This window comes from Setaria viridis, chromosome 9 (assembly GCF_005286985.2).
Source record: "Setaria viridis chromosome 9, Setaria_viridis_v4.0, whole genome shotgun sequence".
Taxonomy (NCBI): Eukaryota; Viridiplantae; Streptophyta; class Magnoliopsida; order Poales; family Poaceae; genus Setaria; species Setaria viridis.
The window spans coordinates 5,915,674-5,935,881 of NC_048271.2; the positions used below are offsets into that span (position 1 = coordinate 5,915,674).

Consider the following 20,208-nt stretch of genomic DNA (forward strand, 5'->3'; position numbering starts at 1 on the left):
ACAACGTAACGGTTCGCGAAATAAAAAAGGCTCCCGTCGCGTCGGCCGGCCATGCCTGCCGCGCCGCTCCCGCCCGTTGCGCCCTGCGCCGCCCGGCGTCGCGCGCCGCCCGCCCCGGCCCGCCGCCCGCCACCCGCCCTCACCCGCCGCGGCCCGCGCCGCCGCCCGCCGGTCCTTCGCGACCTGCCTGCTCGAATGAAGAAAATCGATCCCAACCAGAAAGGAGAAGAAGGGGAGAAGTAAAGGACACTGATAAGTGGGACCCATTCACATGGGTATAATGGACTTTACACAGCAAGATCTTTTATTTCCGGAGCTGGATCTATACATTTTCCCAAACATGTGGACAGCTCTGATATTTTTTTGGAGTCGGTGGAGTGGAGCTGCAATGTGGTGGAGTTGGTGGAGTGGAGCTCAAAAATTTGGAGTGGAGTGCTCCCAAAATGGGCTGCGGCTTCTCTGTCTCCTTTGCATGTCTCCGTATGTGTCCCTCCACACGTGGAGACCACCTATTGGCTTCCCCTCCAGGAGGCAGGTCCACTAATTTCCATCGTTATCGCACGGCACCAGGAAACGGAACCGTCAGCCCATCTAGTCTGTCGCCGCTCCGTCCTCTGTTCTATCCTTTCCCCTTCTCTCCTCCAAGCTGGTCCGCCTAGCTGCTGCACAAATCGAAGAGCTTGATCTCAGCGGGACTTTACATCCAATAGCAAGAAGTTCGATTGGTGGAACAACAAGGTAAAGCACGGTGGTAGGGAGCTGATTTGGTATGCGGAATCTCGATTATTGCTGATTTCGATTTGGGTGGGCAGGACCTCGATTCCGGCTGCAGGATTTCGATTTGGGTGGCTACAACCTCGATTCTTGCTGCAAGATCTCGATTAGGACCGTGAGGATTTCTATTTTGCGGTTTCCTCGTCATTGCGTCCAGTCAAGGTCACCATGGTGGGACATCGAGCTGGGAGGGTGTGACAGCAGGTGTTGTGAATACGATGGTGATGGTGTATCCTTCAAGGTCCTCTTGTCGGAGCAAAGAATCTTCCCCCTGACAAATCTAGTTTAGTTAGTTGTCTTGTGCCTTCCCCCTTTTTTCATGAGGAATATGCACTTTACCACTTCAGCGTGATACTTGCAATCAATTGATTAGTTTGTGAACAGAAATGAAATTATATTAATTGTTTTTTACAAAACACAGAAAATATAGTTCCTAGGTAAGATAAATTGTTTGATACAAAGGATTCGATAGATAGTGCACAGAACACATCCATTCTCCTAAAAGGATGTGGCCTAAAAGGATGTGGCTTTCAATAGTTCAATTAAAATGGGAAAACATATTATTGTAGGGATTTGTAACAAATGATTGAGTGGTATTTTCTTGCTGTGTATGTTGACCATGACCAGGGGTCCCAAAGAAAGAACCGAAGGATGGATGTGTAAAAGCATTTCCAACTGGATAGTAGCCTTGATAGTAGCCTGGTGTCTGTATGTGATGTTGATCTGTACTAGTCCCTAAGTGGCCTTGTTCAAACCAAGAAAAAGGATTTGAATATCACTAGTGAATATGTGACTAGTCTTAATAATAGTAATAGTAAATAATGTTGAAATCTTATACCAATATGGCTTGTGGTCGCAAATGTGTCACAATATCTGATTCCATTGCTGAGCTAGATGCCTTTGAGTCATTGTTGGTCTTTTTCCTCTTTCGTGTTGCCTTCTCAAAACCAGATGCAGAACTAGATGTCTTTGGGTCATTCTTATTCTTTTTTCTCTTTTGTGTTGCCTTCTCAAATCCACCAATTGGTCTGTCAGATCCATGGATTGCCTTCTCCTTAACCTTGACACCTTTTGGTTTTATAGCCTGGTCTGGTTGTAGTGTAGCTGCAAAAGTCATTTTTTTTTTAAAAAAGTTTACAAAAACAAATAAATTGTGTGGCATATGTGGGGTTAAGACAAGTAGTATTCCAGTGCAAACCTTGTGGCTGAGATGAACTACCCGTATCTGTATCGCCTCTATTTTTCAAGCTTTTCTCCACATCCTCTGCTAATTTCTCTGCACTGTTCACAGCAATAGAGTATGTTTCATCGGATTCTGCAGCTCGGTTAGCTAACTGAAGGAATATTCTACACAACTCTTTTCTGCGTTTGGATAGCTTTATTTTGGGATCTTCATGTATCTCAGGGTTGCTCTTTATATGAACCACTTTTGCATCAATTGTCCATCTGTTGAGTATGTATTGTTCAGGAATTTTTTTTATATTGTTAATATCAAGTATCTTCAATGCATGGCAGCATAAGATTCCAGCAAATTCGAACTTTTTGCAGCTACACTTCACATGACCTTCAAGTGCAGAAAACTTTACGACATGCTCGTTTTTCTTACCATAAACCTTTATTTTGTACACCTTTTCAGCATCAATATCACCAGAATAGAATAGATCGCAGTTTAGTGTTTGCATCACTTGTTCTTGTACTAGCTTGAATACTGCTGGGGTATAAATTTTTGCTGCATGCCTTAGTATTGTCAGGTCTGCTTTCAACTTTGGTGTACTTTGTGTTGCTTTGAAATCATATTTTACCTCTTCATATCTTTTATCTCCCACCAACCTGTCAAAGTGCTCAAAAAAAGTAAGTATATCATATTTGACACTAATATATCCCTTCAATTCATTATTCATGCTTTCACTTCTTTGAGTGCTAACCATATCAGCAGAAAATGTATTTCGTCCATATGCTAAGGCCCATTGCTCCCTTTTATCAAATAATCTTTCGAGCCATTTATTTTCTTGTAGCTTATACTTATCTAGCAAATTGTTCCACGCGTTTATAAAATCCTCCTCATCCTCTTGATCATAAATACAGTTTTGAAAATCTGTATTGAACTTCTTATATTCTTCCACAACTCCAGAAAGGTGCTTGCATGCATTCTGGTTCATATGCCAAATACAAATCCTGTGATGACTCTCTGGTAGCACTAGCTTGATTGCTTTTGCCATTGCTGCATCTTCATCAGTTAAAATGGTCTTTGGCTTCTTGCCTGACATAATAGCTAAAAAGGTTTTGAAAAGCCACACAAAACTTTCAGCAGTTTTGTCATACAAAAGTGCAGCACCAAAAATAGTAGTTTTCTTGTGATTGTTCACTCCAACTAGCAAACCGAATGGACGCCCATCATTTAGCTTTCTGTATGTTGTGTCAAAGCAAACGACATCACCATAAATTTCATAGTCTGAAACCATTTTAGAATCAGCCCAAAAAATATTCGTTATCAAGTCATCATCGTCAACCTGAAAGGAATGGAAAAACTTCCCATCTTCTGATGCTTTCTTCTCCAAATATTCCAACACTCCTCCCGTGTCTCCTTGTTTTACCTTCATTGATCTCTTTGAATATAATTTATTTTTCATATCTTCACGCGTAAATCCAAGATTCTCATTTCCACCGGCTTCTTTTGCCATGAGATCAAAAGTGGCTTTATTTGAAATCCCAACCGCTTTAGCAGCTTCGACACTGACAATCTGTGCTGTAGTTATTCTCCTTTGAGATCTTAAGTACTGGGCTTGGATGGCAGTAGCAAGAATATGGTTATGCTCAGGCTCAAATTCATGGATGTAGTACAACCCATCCGTGAGACTTATCTTCATGCGTGCTTGACACATGCATCGTGTCTCAGGCCTACTGTACTTGGAATTTTCTTCTCTTTTATCAGGACCCCGAATACCTATTGATAAATAAAAAATTTGATTAAATTGATGTTCTATCCCAAACCAGGAAGAAACTATTATAAAAAAGATTTAATTTGATACCTGCACAAGAACAACAAAAGGTTCTATTCTTTATTGTTGTAGTATTTTTAACATTGTGTGAACTACTCCTTCGGATGCTGAAACCCTTGTATCTGGCGTAAGCATTGTAAAATTTATAGGCTTCTTCCTCAGTGCAGAATTTCATACCAACCTTTGGTATCCTGTCTTCTAGAGAATTTTCTACTCGAGTAGCAAAATCAAATTTACCAGAATCCTGTTCGGGTTTGTAGAGATTACATACGTACCAAGTTAGAAATCATGCAGAATATGCAAACATATTTACATAGGTACAGTATGACTTACATTTTCTAACTCTATTCTTTCCGTATGACCAGAAGGAATGTTGATCCGACAGAAATTTGGCGAGGATGTGGTACCTGCAACCGGCGGCATGGCCATGCTTAGTACTTGTGGAAGTAATGGCGGTGCCCGATCCAAGTAGTTGTCTTCGTTGATAGGTGTAATGTGACTTGACTGAGATGCCATTGTTGTTGTGTGGGAGATGAGGAAGATGCAAATCTGATAATTATCTTTTTGTGTTTTTAGTGTTGTTAGCTTGGCGGCCGATAAAAACTGCACCCGCTGTAATTGGCGCCATTTTCTTTAGAATTAGGCGGCTTTTCCCTCCATTAATTCTCCCTAACCCTCGTAATTACGTTAGTGGGGCCAAAGAAACAAGCGCACGTGGGGCCATTCTCCCTAACCCTCCGTTTCCTGACTCCGTTTTCTGTTATCGTGGGCTGAGGAAAAATTAAAGGGCCCAAGAAGTGAACGGATGGCATCCACATGTGCAGAGACATGGATGGAGACATGCAAAGGAGACAGAGAAGCCCCAGCCCCCAAAATGATGTACACGGAGGACTAATCTGCTGATGTGGCGGTAAAAAGACGAGGGCCGGCTGTGCGTTGTACGTGCTACAATTTGGTAAGCATGAGACACCCACGAAGTACTCAAGAGCCGTGAGAATTTGTTCCGGCTCCAGCCTCACCGTCGCGGCGCTCTGCGTCGCGTCGCACCTCATCACAGCACGGACACGCCCGGCGACAACACCCCTCCTTGGACGAAAACCTTGACACCTGAAGGCACCAACCGTCCACGCCCCGCCCGTCGAAAGTCACCGCGCCGTCGACTTCTCGCTCCACCGCCGCACCACGTCCGACGTGGACGCCGTCGCGTTCCTGGGTGCGGCGGCGCGCGCTCCCGAGAGCACACGCACTGTGCGACGGAACGCCATGGAGGCCCGGCCACCTACAGGCTGCAGCCACGCCTGTCGCACTGCGGACTGCGGAGGGCAGAGCACCGACGCAACGGGGCAGATAGAGGCTGCGGTGCATGGTGGCGGCGCAGGCAGAGGCGGGTGGCTCGCCGGCGCTCTTCCTGGCCTCGCTTGCTGGCTCCCGGCTCGCCGCGGTGGGCGGCTTTGTTCGCCGCACACGAGACACGACAAACCGGGGTCCGGCGGTGGACGGTATTTCATTTACCGTCCACCCTCTGGGCAGCGGCCGTTCAATCCGCATCCCACGGTCAGTTTACACCCGATACGCCCCTAGCGAGCATATTGGATGCATTTTATTCTTCTCCTGGACCTAGATCCTGAATCCCATCTACCAATTCTCCCTCACCAGTCAACAACACCCCGCCGATCGATTCCATCCCGCCGTTAGCCATGGGCGCGGCCACCAGGCGGCCTTCGTCCGCCTTCATGGGCTTCGAGGGCATCGTGCCAGTCCACGGCCTCGCCGTCAACCCGGGGAGAGAGTGGGCGACCGTCACGCCGGGGGAGGAGTGGGCAGCCATCAGGTGCGCCAGCAAGAATGCCTACGGCTGCGGGGCGCTAGGCCAGCAGCTGGCGGAAGGCCTCACGCTCTACGTGCGCCGCGCCGGCGCCACCCACCCGGACCTCACCTCGTCCCTGTCCATCCACTACCAGGAAGCGGGAAGCTCCTGACGGCCAGCATTCCTGACGGTCCACCGTCAGGAACTCACCGACAGGAGCCCATAGTCAGGAATGGTCCATTTCTCCTGTCGGTTGGGCGACAGGAATCATTTCTTGACAGCAGTTCCTGACGGCCGTCCCGAGGGAGCTCCCGGACAAAATATTGAGCAATTCCTGACGGTTATAATATACACATGCAGATCGGCACCAGTAACAATTTCTCAGCTTCACCAAAATCAATACCTGATAGTTCTATATACATGTCCACAAGAACTATTTGTTCATACACATCAGATTGAAATCCATCAAACTATTGGAGTTCTCCACTAAATCCACATCCTTTGATATAAAGAGAATTTGATATGACAGACTGCTTTAAATTCAACTCCTTGTGTACATGAGTACATAACTCCCTATACTAGTTATCTACACATCCTTTCATATCTGAAACGAACTTGATATGACAGATTGCTTTAAATTCTACAACTCCTTGTATACATTACTCCCTATACTAGTTATTTGAACTTGTAAAGCAAGCTGACATGTTCTGCTAGCTCCTTCCCATTGTATATTTTACCTGATCAAGTGACCAAATTAACTAAATCTGAGCAGAAATCATACATGAGTTCAGTTTGATTTAGAACAAAGCAAAGAAGCGCTGCTATAATTCTGGTGCACACAAAGGCCTTAAATTAGTACCTGTTAAAGAACTTATCTACTCCTGAAGTAGAAACAACTATCAGTTGAAGAAAACACATAGGCTTAGTGTTACTAGTCAATTTAAGAAAACAAGTGCTGATGTAATAAGCTGAGCCAATCATTGCCGAATCAGATGTTTGTAGCCCATCATTCTTCAGCAAATTTTGAATTCTTTAGATTAACAAATTTTTACTTCACATGTTCCTTTTTCATGCTGTTTCAGTTGCAAGTCAATAAAATTTCTTCACTGAAATTCTTGATTTCCTAATTACTAGATGTGTTTGTGTGCAGATAGGTATGTTACAAAACACTGTATCCATTTGGAACAAAGTTAAACTATAAGAAGCCCATTCCATGTGTAAGCAAGAGAGTTTAGCCGTGCCCAGAGGGTTTAGAACGTCTACAAGCATCACTCCCTTTATTTTACTGCAGGGACAATATCATAGGCATTCAAGGGAGTGATGCTTGTAGAAAACTAAATAACAAGATCCAAAATACATGAATTCATACTCAAGGCACACCTAGTAGTTGATTCCTTATCAATTGCACAAGTGTCGCAATTTTAATTACCTCTGATAGACAAATAAAAGGTCAAATCGTTTCCTGTTGAGAAACACATGAATAAAAGAGAAAAGTCTCGTCAGATCTGTGGCTTCCAAATCATCATCAATCTCTAAAGAACAAAAGCCAAACAAAGAAAAATTTGAAGGCGTATCAAGAGACATTGAGCTGATTGAGATGAAGTGAGTAGACGGGGTGACAATCTCACCACATCGGGTGCCGGAATCCGTGAGCGGCGCCTCCATCTGCGAGGCGTGCAGGACCTTCTGCGCCACCTCCAGTGTCAGGCTGGCCGCCGGCAGCACTACATCCACCTCCTGCTTGGCCGGCGTCGGCGCAGTGGGGAGCGCGAGTGGATCTCGAAGGAGGACAGGCAGCGACGAGGGGCGAAATGAAGGAGGACAGCGGCGGACGGTGAGGTCCGGGAGACGAGGTCGTGGCGGAGAGCGAGGTCGTGGACGCAGCGGCGGCCGCGGGTGGGCGCGAGATGCGGCCGAGGGTGGGGTAGGTGCGTGCGAGATGCGGAGAGGAGGGGATAAAGATAGGATTTGGAGTGGAGCGTTGGTTCCTGTCGGTTCATGTAACCCCGTCAGGAGCCTCTTGGTTTCCGGTAGTGATCGGCCTGAGCGACGAGGCCGCCGGAAGCCTCGCGGCGGAGCTCGGCTTCCCCAGGAGCCGCCTGGAGGCCAGGGCCCAGATCAAGATCGCGCACCGGGAAGCCATCGTCCTCCTCCTGACCTTCCGCTACCACTGCATCAACAGGCGCTCCTACTACCTCGCCTACGACTCCACCGACGTGTCGCTCCGCATGATCCCGTACCTACCGCGCGGGCTCAAGGCCACCTACACGCTGGCCGCCGTCCCCGTGCGCGGCGGCGCCGGCGCGGGCCTCGCGCTGGCCCTCATGGCGCGTCTGGTCGGCCCCCAGGACGTCGGCAGCGGCCGTATCTGCGTCTGCACTCCGGCGGCGCAGGCGGACCCCCGAACCTGACATCGCCGGCGCGTGGCAGGCCAAGGTGCATAGGTTCCGGAGGCTCCGTGAGCCCTTCTCGGCGGACGTGGTGTTCTCGCTCCACGACAAGGTGTTCTGGGCCGACCTCTCCCAGGGCGTCGCGTACAGCGACCTGGGCGCCGCCGCCGGGGACTCCGCCGCCGTGGCCACCGTCTTCATCAGCCTGCCCGACGAATACCAGGTCGAGTACCCACAACGAATGGGTTCGGGTCCAGCGAGGATGAGCCGGACCATCGGTTGCGTTGAGGACGCCATCAAGTTCGTCTGCATCGACCGCCGTGATCCTGGCAACGAGACGGTGAAGATGTTGACCCTGGACCTGGATCGCCGGCTGTGGGAGGAAGATGAGGGCCTCACTTGCCCTTGGAAACGACCTCTGGAAGCAGGCCGCCTCATGAATGCCGAGCTGAGGGATGTGGAGCCGCTAGAGCCCCAGTATCCCACACTGTTGCCGGACGGTTCCCTCTTCCTCCTGCTGCCTAACGGGGCGCAATGGCTTCTCTGTGGCTTTGACATGCGCAGCAAGAGCCTCCATTGTTTCGGACTAGTTCACAACTACCATACCCTAGGTCCTGTGATCTTGCCTTCCGATTTCTTCACCAAGTGCTATCCTCCCCCGTGCGGGAGGAAGCTGCCAAAGATCTTCGCATAATTATGTGGAACTACAAGAAGCGAAGTGAGAAAATCTTCGCATAATTCAGGTATGGCCGAGAGAAGTGGAAATAAACATGACCTACGTGTACTACTCGTAATTCTGTTATTTGAAAATCGTATATTTGTAATATAATATAATATTAAGTTTTCAATAAAAAATTTACTCCCTAGGTTCCGTAAAAGCTTCCCTACAATCCGTGAACAAAATTTAAAGCTACGAAAAATACACATTTTATTCCTTAGCTTCAGTAAATGTTTACCTGCAATCCTCAATTTTTTTAAAGAGACTTTTGGCTACCAAATTTTCGGTTACAAATTTTGCGCAAGCCTTTTTCCCGAGCTGCATACCCTTTCAGTCGGAGCTGCATAACCTTTGCAGGTACCTGGCTTGCGTTTTGTTTTTGGGTGCTCACTGCGGCAGTATAAACATCCGCATTCTTGCCCTCTAGATTACAAGTAATCTTCTGCATAAAGCTTCCGTCGTTAGGAAACTGATTGAAGCCTGATACAGCTGACGAGATGATCGCCTGATCCTCGGAAAATTCCGTCGTTTAGAGTCAGGACTTGGTCTCCCCATGGCGTTTCGCTGAGAAGAAACGTCCCGGGAATATTCACGGCATGCAAATGCGTGTGGGCATGTGCAGGGGCAGCTCTCGATCGACGCTGGAACTGATGCGGCCAGGCCAATCACAGTTGTTCACGCTCTTCCAGTCGCTGCTCTCACATCGCGTTTGCCGATGGCTCTCGAGTTCGCTCTCGAGTCTTGGCGCTGAAACTGATGCGGCCAAAACGGAGCCTAATCTCTCTCCCACAAGCCACAGCCTGAGGCATTGCAGTTGACAAATTTTTGAAGCACGAGAGTGGCATGACTCCTACCCGTCCCCACACTCTCCCACACCTCTTTCACCTGCACCGCGTTGGAATCGATCCGACCCGTCTTCTCGTCCAACTGACTCGTCGAACACCGCTGACTCATGCCAACACACAGCTCTTTACAAGACATAAAACACACTTCAACCTGCATGCGCGGACGGCTGTTCGAAGGATCCTCAAAATGCCGCAATGGGAGATTGTAGCACACACATGGAAATACAACTTTCAGATGATTAAAGTATCATTGTGCTTAGAAAACAGGTTATCTGTCGATTCCATACACTTGTCAGGTATCATCAGATGGGCTCCAATGAACAAATTGTACGTCCGTGTTACCATACATTATTATTTATTAGTTGCGACAACAAAAAAAATGCTACCAGCCAACTACAACACAAGTGTACACGGAAGAATGGTGGTGCACTACTGTCATGCCAAGTCAACAACCCTAGTGCATAATCCATTGTAGTTCGGGTGAAGTACAGCTCGTACATCAAGCAATCATTTGGAGACTTCATCAAAATTCAGCTGGAGATCCAAAGCTCACTGCCAGAGGTTCAGTTTGTTGATTTGGAGCCGTGAACCTTACGTGCAAATGTTGCAGCAACAACAAGCGGGAAAGCGATACTCGCATCACAATGCACCTGGATTTCCAAAACAATAGGTTAGATTGTTAGACTAATGACCGAATCTGATGCATGATTATGCCCTCCTACTGATGATTTCTTTCTATTAACAGAGAAACCACAATGATATCAGTCAGACAATCATCCATATCCATCAGTTACAAACTTACAGTCAAGATAGGTGCATGTTTGGATCCCAAAATGCAATGGTGTACGATATTCTGTCACTGCCAGCGCAGAAGTTGCACAGTGACTTATTTAAGATGTTTTAGAAATTAATAACAGCTTCAAATCATTTAGACATTTTTTTGCTTTAGATAGACCTCATTGCAAGATAAACCAACAGAAGAGTTTGTGCGTGCAGCATGATGTTTACCAAAAGTTCAACTCGAGTTATGCAAAACATAAGAACAACAGCATCTGGAACTTCTTGAAGGAACATATACCTTTACAGGTTTCGCTGAACCCTTGATCTTTCCCCATGAAACTGCTTCATCAGGTTGTGCTCCTGAATCACTACCATCAAACTCTTGAGCTGTGTTGATATAGACTGCATAGTCTGCTCCATTGCGGAACATATTAGCATTGCATATATGATGCTTTGGAAGGCCTCCACCAAGAACTATTATCCCTGTCTTCCTCGGTGCTGCGTGGATGGCTTCCCCATTCATCAGCCGTATATCTGTAAGTATTTTGAGCACAATGTTAGCTACGATAGCAAAAGCAAGGAAAGCACAGTGAATCATACATACCTTGTACAATGTCAATAATAAGGCCAGGATTGCGGACTGCATGACAGAACAGCATGTCTCCAAGTGATCCATCAGTCAATGCTGGGCAGTATACAGGAATGTTATTCTGGTCAAGTTTCAATGAGTTAGGATATTGTGACTTCAACAAAGCAGCTCGTGAGAATAAGAACTTAAACATGAGAAAAGCACGAAATCCAACGCAAGTAAGAACTTTAACATGAGAAAAGCACGAAATTCAATGCGAGTTTGTATACCATATTCTACCTGGAACAAGAAAGGATGCTTCCACCGCTCACAAATACAAGTCCATCTAGGTTTGTGCTAAGTCATAAACATTTCTAATTTTGACCAGAAATATCTATAAAAATATAGTATCGTCTAATGAAAAGAGTTATATCTTATGAAAGGAATTGATGATCAACAGAAAAGGCTTGACTTAGGACAAATCTAAGTTGTATTTGTGATAGGAGGAAGTTACAGCTTATGTTAACATCACGAGTAATAGCTACTGTATGCATCCACTCAGCTATGAACAATTCTAAAAAAAACAAAGGTTTAAATATAGAGGTCAGTTATGCAGGTACACTGCATTAGTCAATGTGACATTAAGGTTCAACTCAGGAAAGACAACTATTATACACAGATAATGTCAAAAGCACGTTACCTTGTATGCCCAATAAAGATAGGAGCTTTCGTCGTTTATTTCTTTGCCAAGACGAGCAATCACCTTTGACGGTGTCCAAATATTCTGCAGGCAACAATAAATTGATACAAAGACACATAAATATGGTCAACTACATGTTTTCAGAAGTACAGGATCCATCATTGATACACAAGAGCTACCAGTTAAGCTATTACAACAAATTAATGATGTGGAAAATGCAGGCTGCTCTAAAGTTAAAACATCAAATATCCAGTAAGGTATAACCTTCTCTGTATTGATATTCAGCAACTTCTGCAGAAATTAATATCTCATTCTTCACATATTTGGTTTGGCAAGATGTCACTTCTCTGGCCGTTCAAGTTCATACACATATTGCTAGAAAGAAAGAAAACAATAAAGTCACTATTCATTGCTCTAAAGGCCAGGAAAGGGTATAATGACGGTGAGAAAAGAAGCTATGCAAGCAAGGCCAAGAAAATGTCAGGATGGGTTTTGATTTTTTTTTTGTGTTAAGTAACAAGCTAGACAAATAGATTTTGAAGAACTTTTGGATCCAAATTGTGATCTATTCCATATTAGGTTTTTCTTTCCTGCTTATTAGTGCCTCAGACTCAGTAAAAAAGAGTCTAGACCCTTCTATAAGAAATATTCGACAGGCTGCAAGGCAAAAACATATTCATATATTCATATTACACTTCTAGTATCTCTAATAGCCATTGTATATGGCAAATGAAAACTAGTGTTAGCACATAGATTTGTTTCAGCTGGAAGAAATATTATATAGCTTAAGAAACAAGTAGGATTGTTTACCTCAGTAGATTGTTCTAGTAGCATCTGGTCAAATAGTGGCATGATCCAGTTCTCAAACTTACAATAGTTATCATTGGGCACCAACAGATTTCCTATCCGGTTCAACCCTTTTGACCGCAGTAGTGCTCCAGGTAAAGAAAAATCACCTCTGTAAGTTGGTGCAAGGCATTTAATGAGATCCTCCTCTATACCCCCAGCAGTTGTAACAATAACATCCACCTAAAGAACATTATTATTTGTAGAAAAAGTTAGTGGCCTTAGAACACTAGACCTCGATGAGTTTTGTAATGTTAGTAGTCGTGCATTACTGGAACAGATACATCTAGGCATGCTTCAAGTAGACCAATTCACAAATGAACATTAAAACCTGTTTTCGTTCCAAATTTGCACGTGTGATGCAAAAGTTGGAGAATTTACCATACGATGCTGAGCTAGAAATCGGACTATATCCCGGATGCCAGAAGACACAAGGTTTGAAGTGAAGCCCAGAAATATCTTGCACTTCACAGATTCTCTGTATTTAGGGTCAAGTTCAGCTTCATCACAATCTTCGCCAGGCTTCTCATGTGACAACCTCCAATCTAACTATAGTGTAGTCAAGCACAGGAGAAAAGAATAGCAAATATCAGAACCCTTGAAATTGATAATAGCAAATTCGACAAAACTGACAATGTATATATGCCAGGCAAACATTATGAAAAAAAAACATTTCGTATATAGGTACTTCTAGCTTGCTCCAAACAAAAGTCCAACTATAAGAGTCTACCTGAAAGGAATCCACAATAAAAGCCGGAACTTTCCTGGCCATTTTATGTCCATCTGCTCCATTTAGTTTAAAACTTCAAGACGCATAAATTAACTTTCAGCCGGGGGCTGCCAATGCCTGAAGGCTGGTACTAGTATACTTGTGTCCATTCACTGTTACCACAAATGTGCTACCTACATCACTGAAATTGTAACAGCTGGACATGTATCAGCTTCGACTTGTTTACAACTTAGCCTCCAAGCACTTCGGAGCAAATTCCAGGCGTCTAAACATTAATTTGCGGGATTCAACAGCAAATGCGCTACAAGCAGACCCCGCATCGCACAAAATCTCATGAAATCTGTCTTCTCAGCGTAGGTAGCTACAGTTAATCCCAGCGCACACTCACGCTCAGAAGGGGAAAACAGAGAGGAGCAGGCGCCGTACCATCTGGTTGACGACGTCGATGGCGTCGCCGAGGTTGGACGCCTGGAACCCCGTGGACGCGAACGACCCGAGCAGCCCCTCGAGGCCGAGCCCGGGGTCGTTGAAATCGGGGCCGGCGATCCTCGTGAACCGGGAGTCGTCCAGCGACTCCGACGGCTTCAGCACGATGGAGCGCACGCCCTCCAGAGCCTCCACGTCGTGCACAACGCCGCCGCTCCCGCTGCCTCCCACGCCGGCCATCCGGGAGTCGGGTGCCCGAACCGCCGCCGCCGCCGCCGCCGCCGCCGTGAGACAGCACACAGCCGCCTCGCTTTCACTTCGTTTTCCGCCCCGCAAAAGCAGAGGAATCAGATTCCGCGCGGGCCGCACCGCTGCTGCCTCTCTCTCCCTCTCTTCCCCTTCCTCTTCTTTTCGTGGTGGTCAGCCCATGGGCAGCGTCTGCTTTAAGCCCTTCTGATATTTTGGGCTGGCAGGATCCAGCCCAACATGACCAATGGCGCAATATGGCATAGGCCTTTTGAAACTGCTGCTGCTGCGTGTATCGATCTACTGGCTACAGTGACGTGGCGTATGAACAAGGCACGCACGCGCCACACGGATTCACGGGTCACATTATGACACGGGACAGTCGGTTCGTATGAGATGGCAGTTAGTGTATGTTTGGGAGGGGTTATTCTTCCATCGACTTCACCGATTTTGCACAAACAAGACATTGTAACGTGAAATCGTTTCACACATACGGTCGCATGTTGTTGGTTGCTACCGGTGAGGCGGTGCCTACAACCTGATGGAGCATCGATTTGTCGGTAGTAACCAACTTTCCAAAGTTCTTTTTTAGGCAGAGCAGCATTACTGTTGTTCCTGCGAGTACGAGTTGCAGCTATCACGTCCACGAGCTCCAAACCAACTTGGGAGGGCGCATTACTGTTGATCCGTCCCTTTCACTCTCTCCGAATGAACGCATCTTTTTGCCTCCACGTCGATCCTGCCCTCCAGCTGCTGCACGCACGGCTCCCGTCTCCTGATTGATTCTGCCAAACCAAAGCAGGTGGTAGTCAGTAGTCACAGGGCCCCAGCTGATGATGCTCGGCCTTGCACACGGCCTGGAGCGGCGAAAATTGCCGTTGGAACAGTGTTGCGTTCCTCCGGTCAGCGTCTGCAACGCTGCTGCTGGTGCTGCGACTGCTGTACGTCCACCATCACTAGCGACCAGCTTGGCAATGAAGCGCTGATTGATACACGCATGACACCTTTTTTCTGCACACCGTGCTACGACGAAAAGGACACCCTTATCGATCCAAGCCTGATTTTATGAGGCCCGTTTTGGCTGGGCTCCTTCTCCTCAAGCCCTGCCAAAGGGTGTTGCGCGTTTGAAAGGGCTTCGGCTCTGTCGACTTCACCTCACGAATCCCGCTGAGAGGAGCTGTTCCGGGAAGGTGAAGTCAACGTGCTGTTGTGGCTCCTCCTCCTTGTTTTCCACCCTTTCCCTCGAGGTAGGGCCCGCAGGCAGGCGGAGGCGACAGCAGGCGGCGGGAGGCGGGAGTCGGCCAACGGAAGGCGGGGGCGTGCTTGCGGGAGGTAGGGGCGGGCCGGCGGGGGCAGAGACGGGTGAGAGGTGACAGGAGGCGGGGGCGGAGGCGGCCGAAGGCGGGTGGGTCAGCGGCGGGAGGTCGGGAGCCGGCGGCGGGAGGCCGGGAGATGAATAGGGAAGAGAGAGAATGGGAGAGTATGGGAGGCTGGATATGAAGGAAGAGAAAAGGAAGAAAATAAATAGGAAGAAAAGAAAAGAAAATGAAAAGGAAAGGGTATTATAGGTATTTCATCTTATCTAATCATTTTAAATTACATGGAATAGCTATTTTGTCAAACGATTTTCCAAAAGTATTTTAGCTCCACCAAAGAAGTCACTCCATCAGATGAGTCAGCCGGAGAAGCCCTGCTTTAATGGTGTTCTGTGACTCACGTGGCTCGAGATCTGAGCACTGTCCGGAGCCCGCAACGGCAAAACAACCTGACGCAGCAGCCTGAAGAATTTCAGAGAAAGAGCTGGTCAAACAGGGAGCTTGAGGAGACACAAGCGGTGCAGCGAGCGTAACGTGTAAGCACCCAAAGCATTAGATATTTTAGATCAGAGGATAGATCGTTGATGGATCATGGATGCGTGCCTTGGAGTTGATAGAGCACAGCAGCATCAGGGGCCCGGCCGGGCCTGATCATTAAGCTTGCTTTAGAGAACATGCTTCTGAACCGCCGTCGTTTGCACAGTCATACCTGCTTCTGAACATCCATGGTCGCTCGCTCACTCATGGCGTGCGTGCGACGAAGAGACGAAGGCACAGAAGTGCCCGAGGAAAAGGATGCGTGGTGTGCCCGGCCGGCGCGTGCGAACCACCGGGTTTTGACAGCAATGGCTCGTCGCTGGCTGCTGTTAGGACCGTATGCTACGGCCTGCGGTCAAGCTTATTTGCAATTCTGCAGCGAGGACGACATCGCTTTAGTTAGCATTCAAACGCGACGTGTGTGTGTTTTTTTAAACTAAACGACGTGTATTGCTTCTTGGACAGCTGCAGACCATGCGCCAAAAAAGACAAGGGCGGTGGCAAAACTGAGACACGAAGACGCATGGGTGGATGTGAACTTGTGAATCACTCAACTCTGACAAACCCAAGTAAAAGCGTACTGCACCCTTCGAGTCCTTCGTCCCAAAATAAGTACACATCTCATTTTTTAGTCAAACTTCTTAGTGTGACCAAAGTTTATAAAAAAAAAACATATTACTATTTATGAAGTATAATAAGTGATACTTAAAGCTGATAGTATAAGTCATATGTGTGTTGGGTGTAGTTGGTGCTGCATGTGCACCTTATCTATCTATGTAGTAGCTACTTATTCTTAAATTACCCCTGCTACCTACCCATACCTTATCTCTGTATGTACCCCTCCCAAACTGCTATCCATGTGTGGTTAATGGAAAAAATCAATTTGGGCCACGTGAGCATTGATTATACTTTACTAATAAATTTATTTGATACTATTTTCTATATTCTTAGTCAAACTTAAAAATGTTTGACTCCTCGAGAAGCAATACGTGCGTTTATTTTGGGATGGAGGGGTACTCCGTGGTTACATTATTTTCTTTGAAATTTTTTCTGTGGTTTCTTTTCTTTCTGTTTGAGCCACCATATTTCCATGTCTTATGCTGGCAGTCTAGCTGCTTTATGAATCAATATCTTTTGGCTTTGTGCTACTGTGTCATAGGAAGATACAAATTTGAAATGTGCGTGTACAATTATCTGGATCGGCTGCAATATGAAATATCTTGTGATATATTTTGACTGTATATATACAATTCTGAACTCCTACATGGTAAACAATGAATTAATAAAATGTATGATAAAGACATGTCTGTACCTATCTGTGCAAACACTCCTTTCACATAGGCCGACCATCTGTGTAAAAACTGGGTTGGCAGCTATATTGGTCAATAGCTTCAACAAACTGAGACGCTGACTAACTATCAGAGATCGTGTCCAGCTGATAATTGCTGTCACCTTTTAATCTACCTGGATCAGTAAGTGCTTGCCTTACGCCAGTACTAGCTTGTGCCTGGAATTGCATTTCAAAAGACGGTAATTTACTGAGTCTGCATGTCGTTCAGAGTATGTTACTCTGAACATCTATAGTTTCTGTGCTGAATTCAGCAATTTATTCTTGGGAGGAACCAGTTGTGTTTGAAAGGGTACCTTTTCTCGATGCAATCTCCTTCTCAACTTCTGCAAATATCTCCTTCAACCAGTTGTGTGCTAATGCCCATTCAATATCTGTTGCTCTGGATTATCCACATCCTGGTTGTTTCATTTATTTGCATAGATCATTTGATATAATATTTTCTATTTCAGGATTGTGAAGACCAATCTTTGGAGGTACCTGTTGCAAGACCCTTTGAAGATAGCAGTGAGAGATTGAATAGGTTAATTGTTATGCAGAAAAGGTTATCAGAAGCAACTAGGGAAGCATTGCCAACTCAAGTGAGGAAGAGAACAAGACTAACTTCAGCAGTTAATACATCAAATATTCAGTCAGCTAGCTCTCCTACTCCAGTTTCTCCTGTTCACAAGAGAAACAAAAGAACCAGTTCAAAAAAAAAATCACTTATTTGGAAGCATTTCAGTATGGGATTAAGAGGTCAACATTCTTTTGCGACATGCAGATATTAGGGGCAAGAATATAATTGCGATCCATCTACTCATAGGACAAGCACCTTATGGAACCACTTAAGGATATTATGCCCCCAACAACCAATAAAGGGTCAGGAGTTGCAAAGGAAGAACCAAGGAACACCCAAGCATTCTTATAGCATTGAAGACTGTCGCAAAGCACTTGCTGAGATGGTATTGATTGATGAAATGCCCTTCACAACTGTTGAGGGTGAAGGATTCAACAGATATTCTAAAGTGTTACAGCCGAGATTTGACCCTCCCTCTAGAGTCACAAATTTCTACATGTGAGGTGTTATGCCCACATTGTTAACCTGGTTGTGAAGAGCGGACTTGAAGAACATAATGAGTCTATTGATAAAATCAGAACAATGGTAAAATTTGTGAGATCTTCACCATCAAGACTGAAGATATTCAAGAAATGTGCAGAATTGGAGAAAATTTCAAGCAAGAGCCTTTTAACCTTAGATCTAGAGACCAGATGGAACGCTACCTTTCTAATGTTGGAGAGTGTAGAAAAGCTTGAAAGAGCTTTTTCAAGACTAAAAAAGGAGTACATGCCATTCAAAGCATACTACCCAAACAAAGATCCTCCCAATGCAGACGATTGGCGAGCAGCAAGGCGCATATTGTGCTTCTTGAAACTATTTGAAAAGGTCACCACTCGTCTCTCAACTTCATTGCATGTAACATTAAGCATTGTTTTTCATGATATAATGCTGATGCATGCAAAACTAATTGAGATTGCTGGAGGAGAGGATCAGATGTTGTCTTTAATGGCAGATCACATGAAACTACAATTTCATAAGTATTAGGATGAAGAAGGTAATCTGAACTACTTGTTATTCATTGCTATCATCTTAGGTCCCAGGTATAAGCTTCAGTATCTGAAATTCTGCTTAGACATTCTGTATGGACTAGATGAGGGCAAGGAATTAGTTGAGAAGATTGAATCAACTCTTGAGGAATTGTTCTGTTGCTATATTAAAACTGTTAATGCCTCTTCTAGCAATAGAGGTTCAAATCAAGCTCCAATTCACATAAGTGTAGATGAAGAGGATGAAGAGAACCCATGGGACATGCTAGCATCTCAATTTGACCAACACATGGAAGAGATTGAGAGTGAACCAAATGATTCGGAATTAACAAGGTATCTAGCTGAGAAGCGTGAGAAGAGGGCTAAAGAGTTCGACATACTGGAGTATGAAAAATGAGCTCAAATAAGTATCCTATACTGTCGCTCTTGGCAAAGGATGTGCAAGCTATTCCTGCTTCCACAGTGCCTTCGGTGTCTGCTTTTAGCACGGGTGGACGCATTATAGATCCACTTCGTTGTAGCCTATCGACCAGCATAGTTGAAGCTTTGATTGCCCAAAAAGCTGGCTACATACATCTCATAGCAAAGTAAGTGCAAGAGAGGCTGCTGAAGAGGTTCAGACATATGAGGAGATTAGAGAAGGTAAAGTTTTTCGCAATTCAGTAGAAGCGCCACCTTATGTCTTTCAAAATTGCTCACAACATTCTATTCATTTTTATACAGAGTTTCTTTCAAAGGACCGCACAGGTAACCAACATTGCATTGGTATGTTCCTTTATCTGTGAACACATTATTCACCATTGCTCCTTTGCTCACCTATAGTCTAAACTGTGAACAATCCCAGCTATATCTTGCGCATTAGGAAAGATTGCCTGCCCCTTGCATTGTTAAACACCTGTTGCTGCACATTTCATTGTTATTGCTATTAATGACAAAACTTCTTTTCTTTGTTATGCTGTAGATCTCATTGAGCTGGACACATAGCCTTTTGGTGCAAGTATGAGAATATTCTTGGTTCCTTTTATGTGCCGTTTGAATTTCTGACAAGGTGCCTATTGTGTTTCTGTCAAGGTATGGTAGTCCTTGCAACATATAGCAGGTGCATTCATTAGTCAGTAGCACTATGTGTGCTAAATGCCTTACTACAGTTTCTGCATCATCTGTAGCCTATAAGTTCGTATGAGTTGTGGCTTCAATAATTATCTGTTCTTCTTGTTCCATCTCAGAGTTTTATATTATTCAGTAACCTGAGCATTAGCAAAGCATGCCTGCCTGTTGTCATTGTTAAACACCTGCTCCATTAGATATTATTTATTTATTATGATGCAGATTTCATTGTTATGCTATTAATGATAAAGCTTCTTTTCTTTGTTATGCTTCAGATTTTGTTGAGCTAGCTGGACACATAGACTTTTGATACAAGCATGAGAATTTCTCGGCAACTAGTGGTAGTAGATAAAAGCATGTGCGCTTTTCATTTCCCCCGGTGCTCTCTGTTGGGTCCTGCTGTTCAGAGTGATGGTGTCATGAATATTTCTTTTTCCTGTATTTCTGATCCTGCTCCTGCTGTTCTCTTTCCATACTAGGCTAA

General features: G+C 45.4%; 2 protein-coding genes and 1 long non-coding RNA gene across 3 annotated transcripts; all 3 read right to left on the reverse strand.

Moving 5' to 3' along the window:
- Nucleotides 1-1,606: 1,606 nt before the first annotated feature.
- On the reverse strand, nucleotides 1,607-2,805 carry LOC117840402 (protein FAR1-RELATED SEQUENCE 9-like). The gene is made up of 2 exons (XM_072291236.1): nucleotides 2,381-2,805; nucleotides 1,607-1,878 (listed from the first exon to the last, which is right to left on the reverse strand). The coding sequence occupies exons 1-2, from the start codon at nucleotides 2,700-2,702 to the stop codon at nucleotides 1,607-1,609; spliced, it is 594 nt and encodes a 197-aa protein (XP_072147337.1). The 5' UTR covers nucleotides 2,703-2,805.
- Nucleotides 2,806-5,951: 3,146 nt separating this feature from the next.
- On the reverse strand, nucleotides 5,952-7,764 carry LOC117839949 (uncharacterized). The gene is made up of 2 exons (XR_004636923.2): nucleotides 7,209-7,764; nucleotides 5,952-7,042 (listed from the first exon to the last, which is right to left on the reverse strand). It is a non-coding gene; the product is annotated as an uncharacterized lncRNA (long non-coding RNA).
- A 1,988-nt stretch (nucleotides 7,765-9,752) lies between these two features.
- On the reverse strand, nucleotides 9,753-13,960 carry LOC117840761 (deoxyhypusine synthase). The gene is made up of 7 exons (XM_034721281.2): nucleotides 13,584-13,960; nucleotides 12,809-12,976; nucleotides 12,392-12,610; nucleotides 11,582-11,665; nucleotides 10,918-11,023; nucleotides 10,612-10,847; nucleotides 9,753-10,183 (listed from the first exon to the last, which is right to left on the reverse strand). The coding sequence occupies exons 1-7, from the start codon at nucleotides 13,821-13,823 to the stop codon at nucleotides 10,097-10,099; spliced, it is 1,140 nt and encodes a 379-aa protein (XP_034577172.1). The 5' UTR covers nucleotides 13,824-13,960; the 3' UTR covers nucleotides 9,753-10,096.
- Between the last annotated feature and the right edge of the window lie 6,248 nt (nucleotides 13,961-20,208).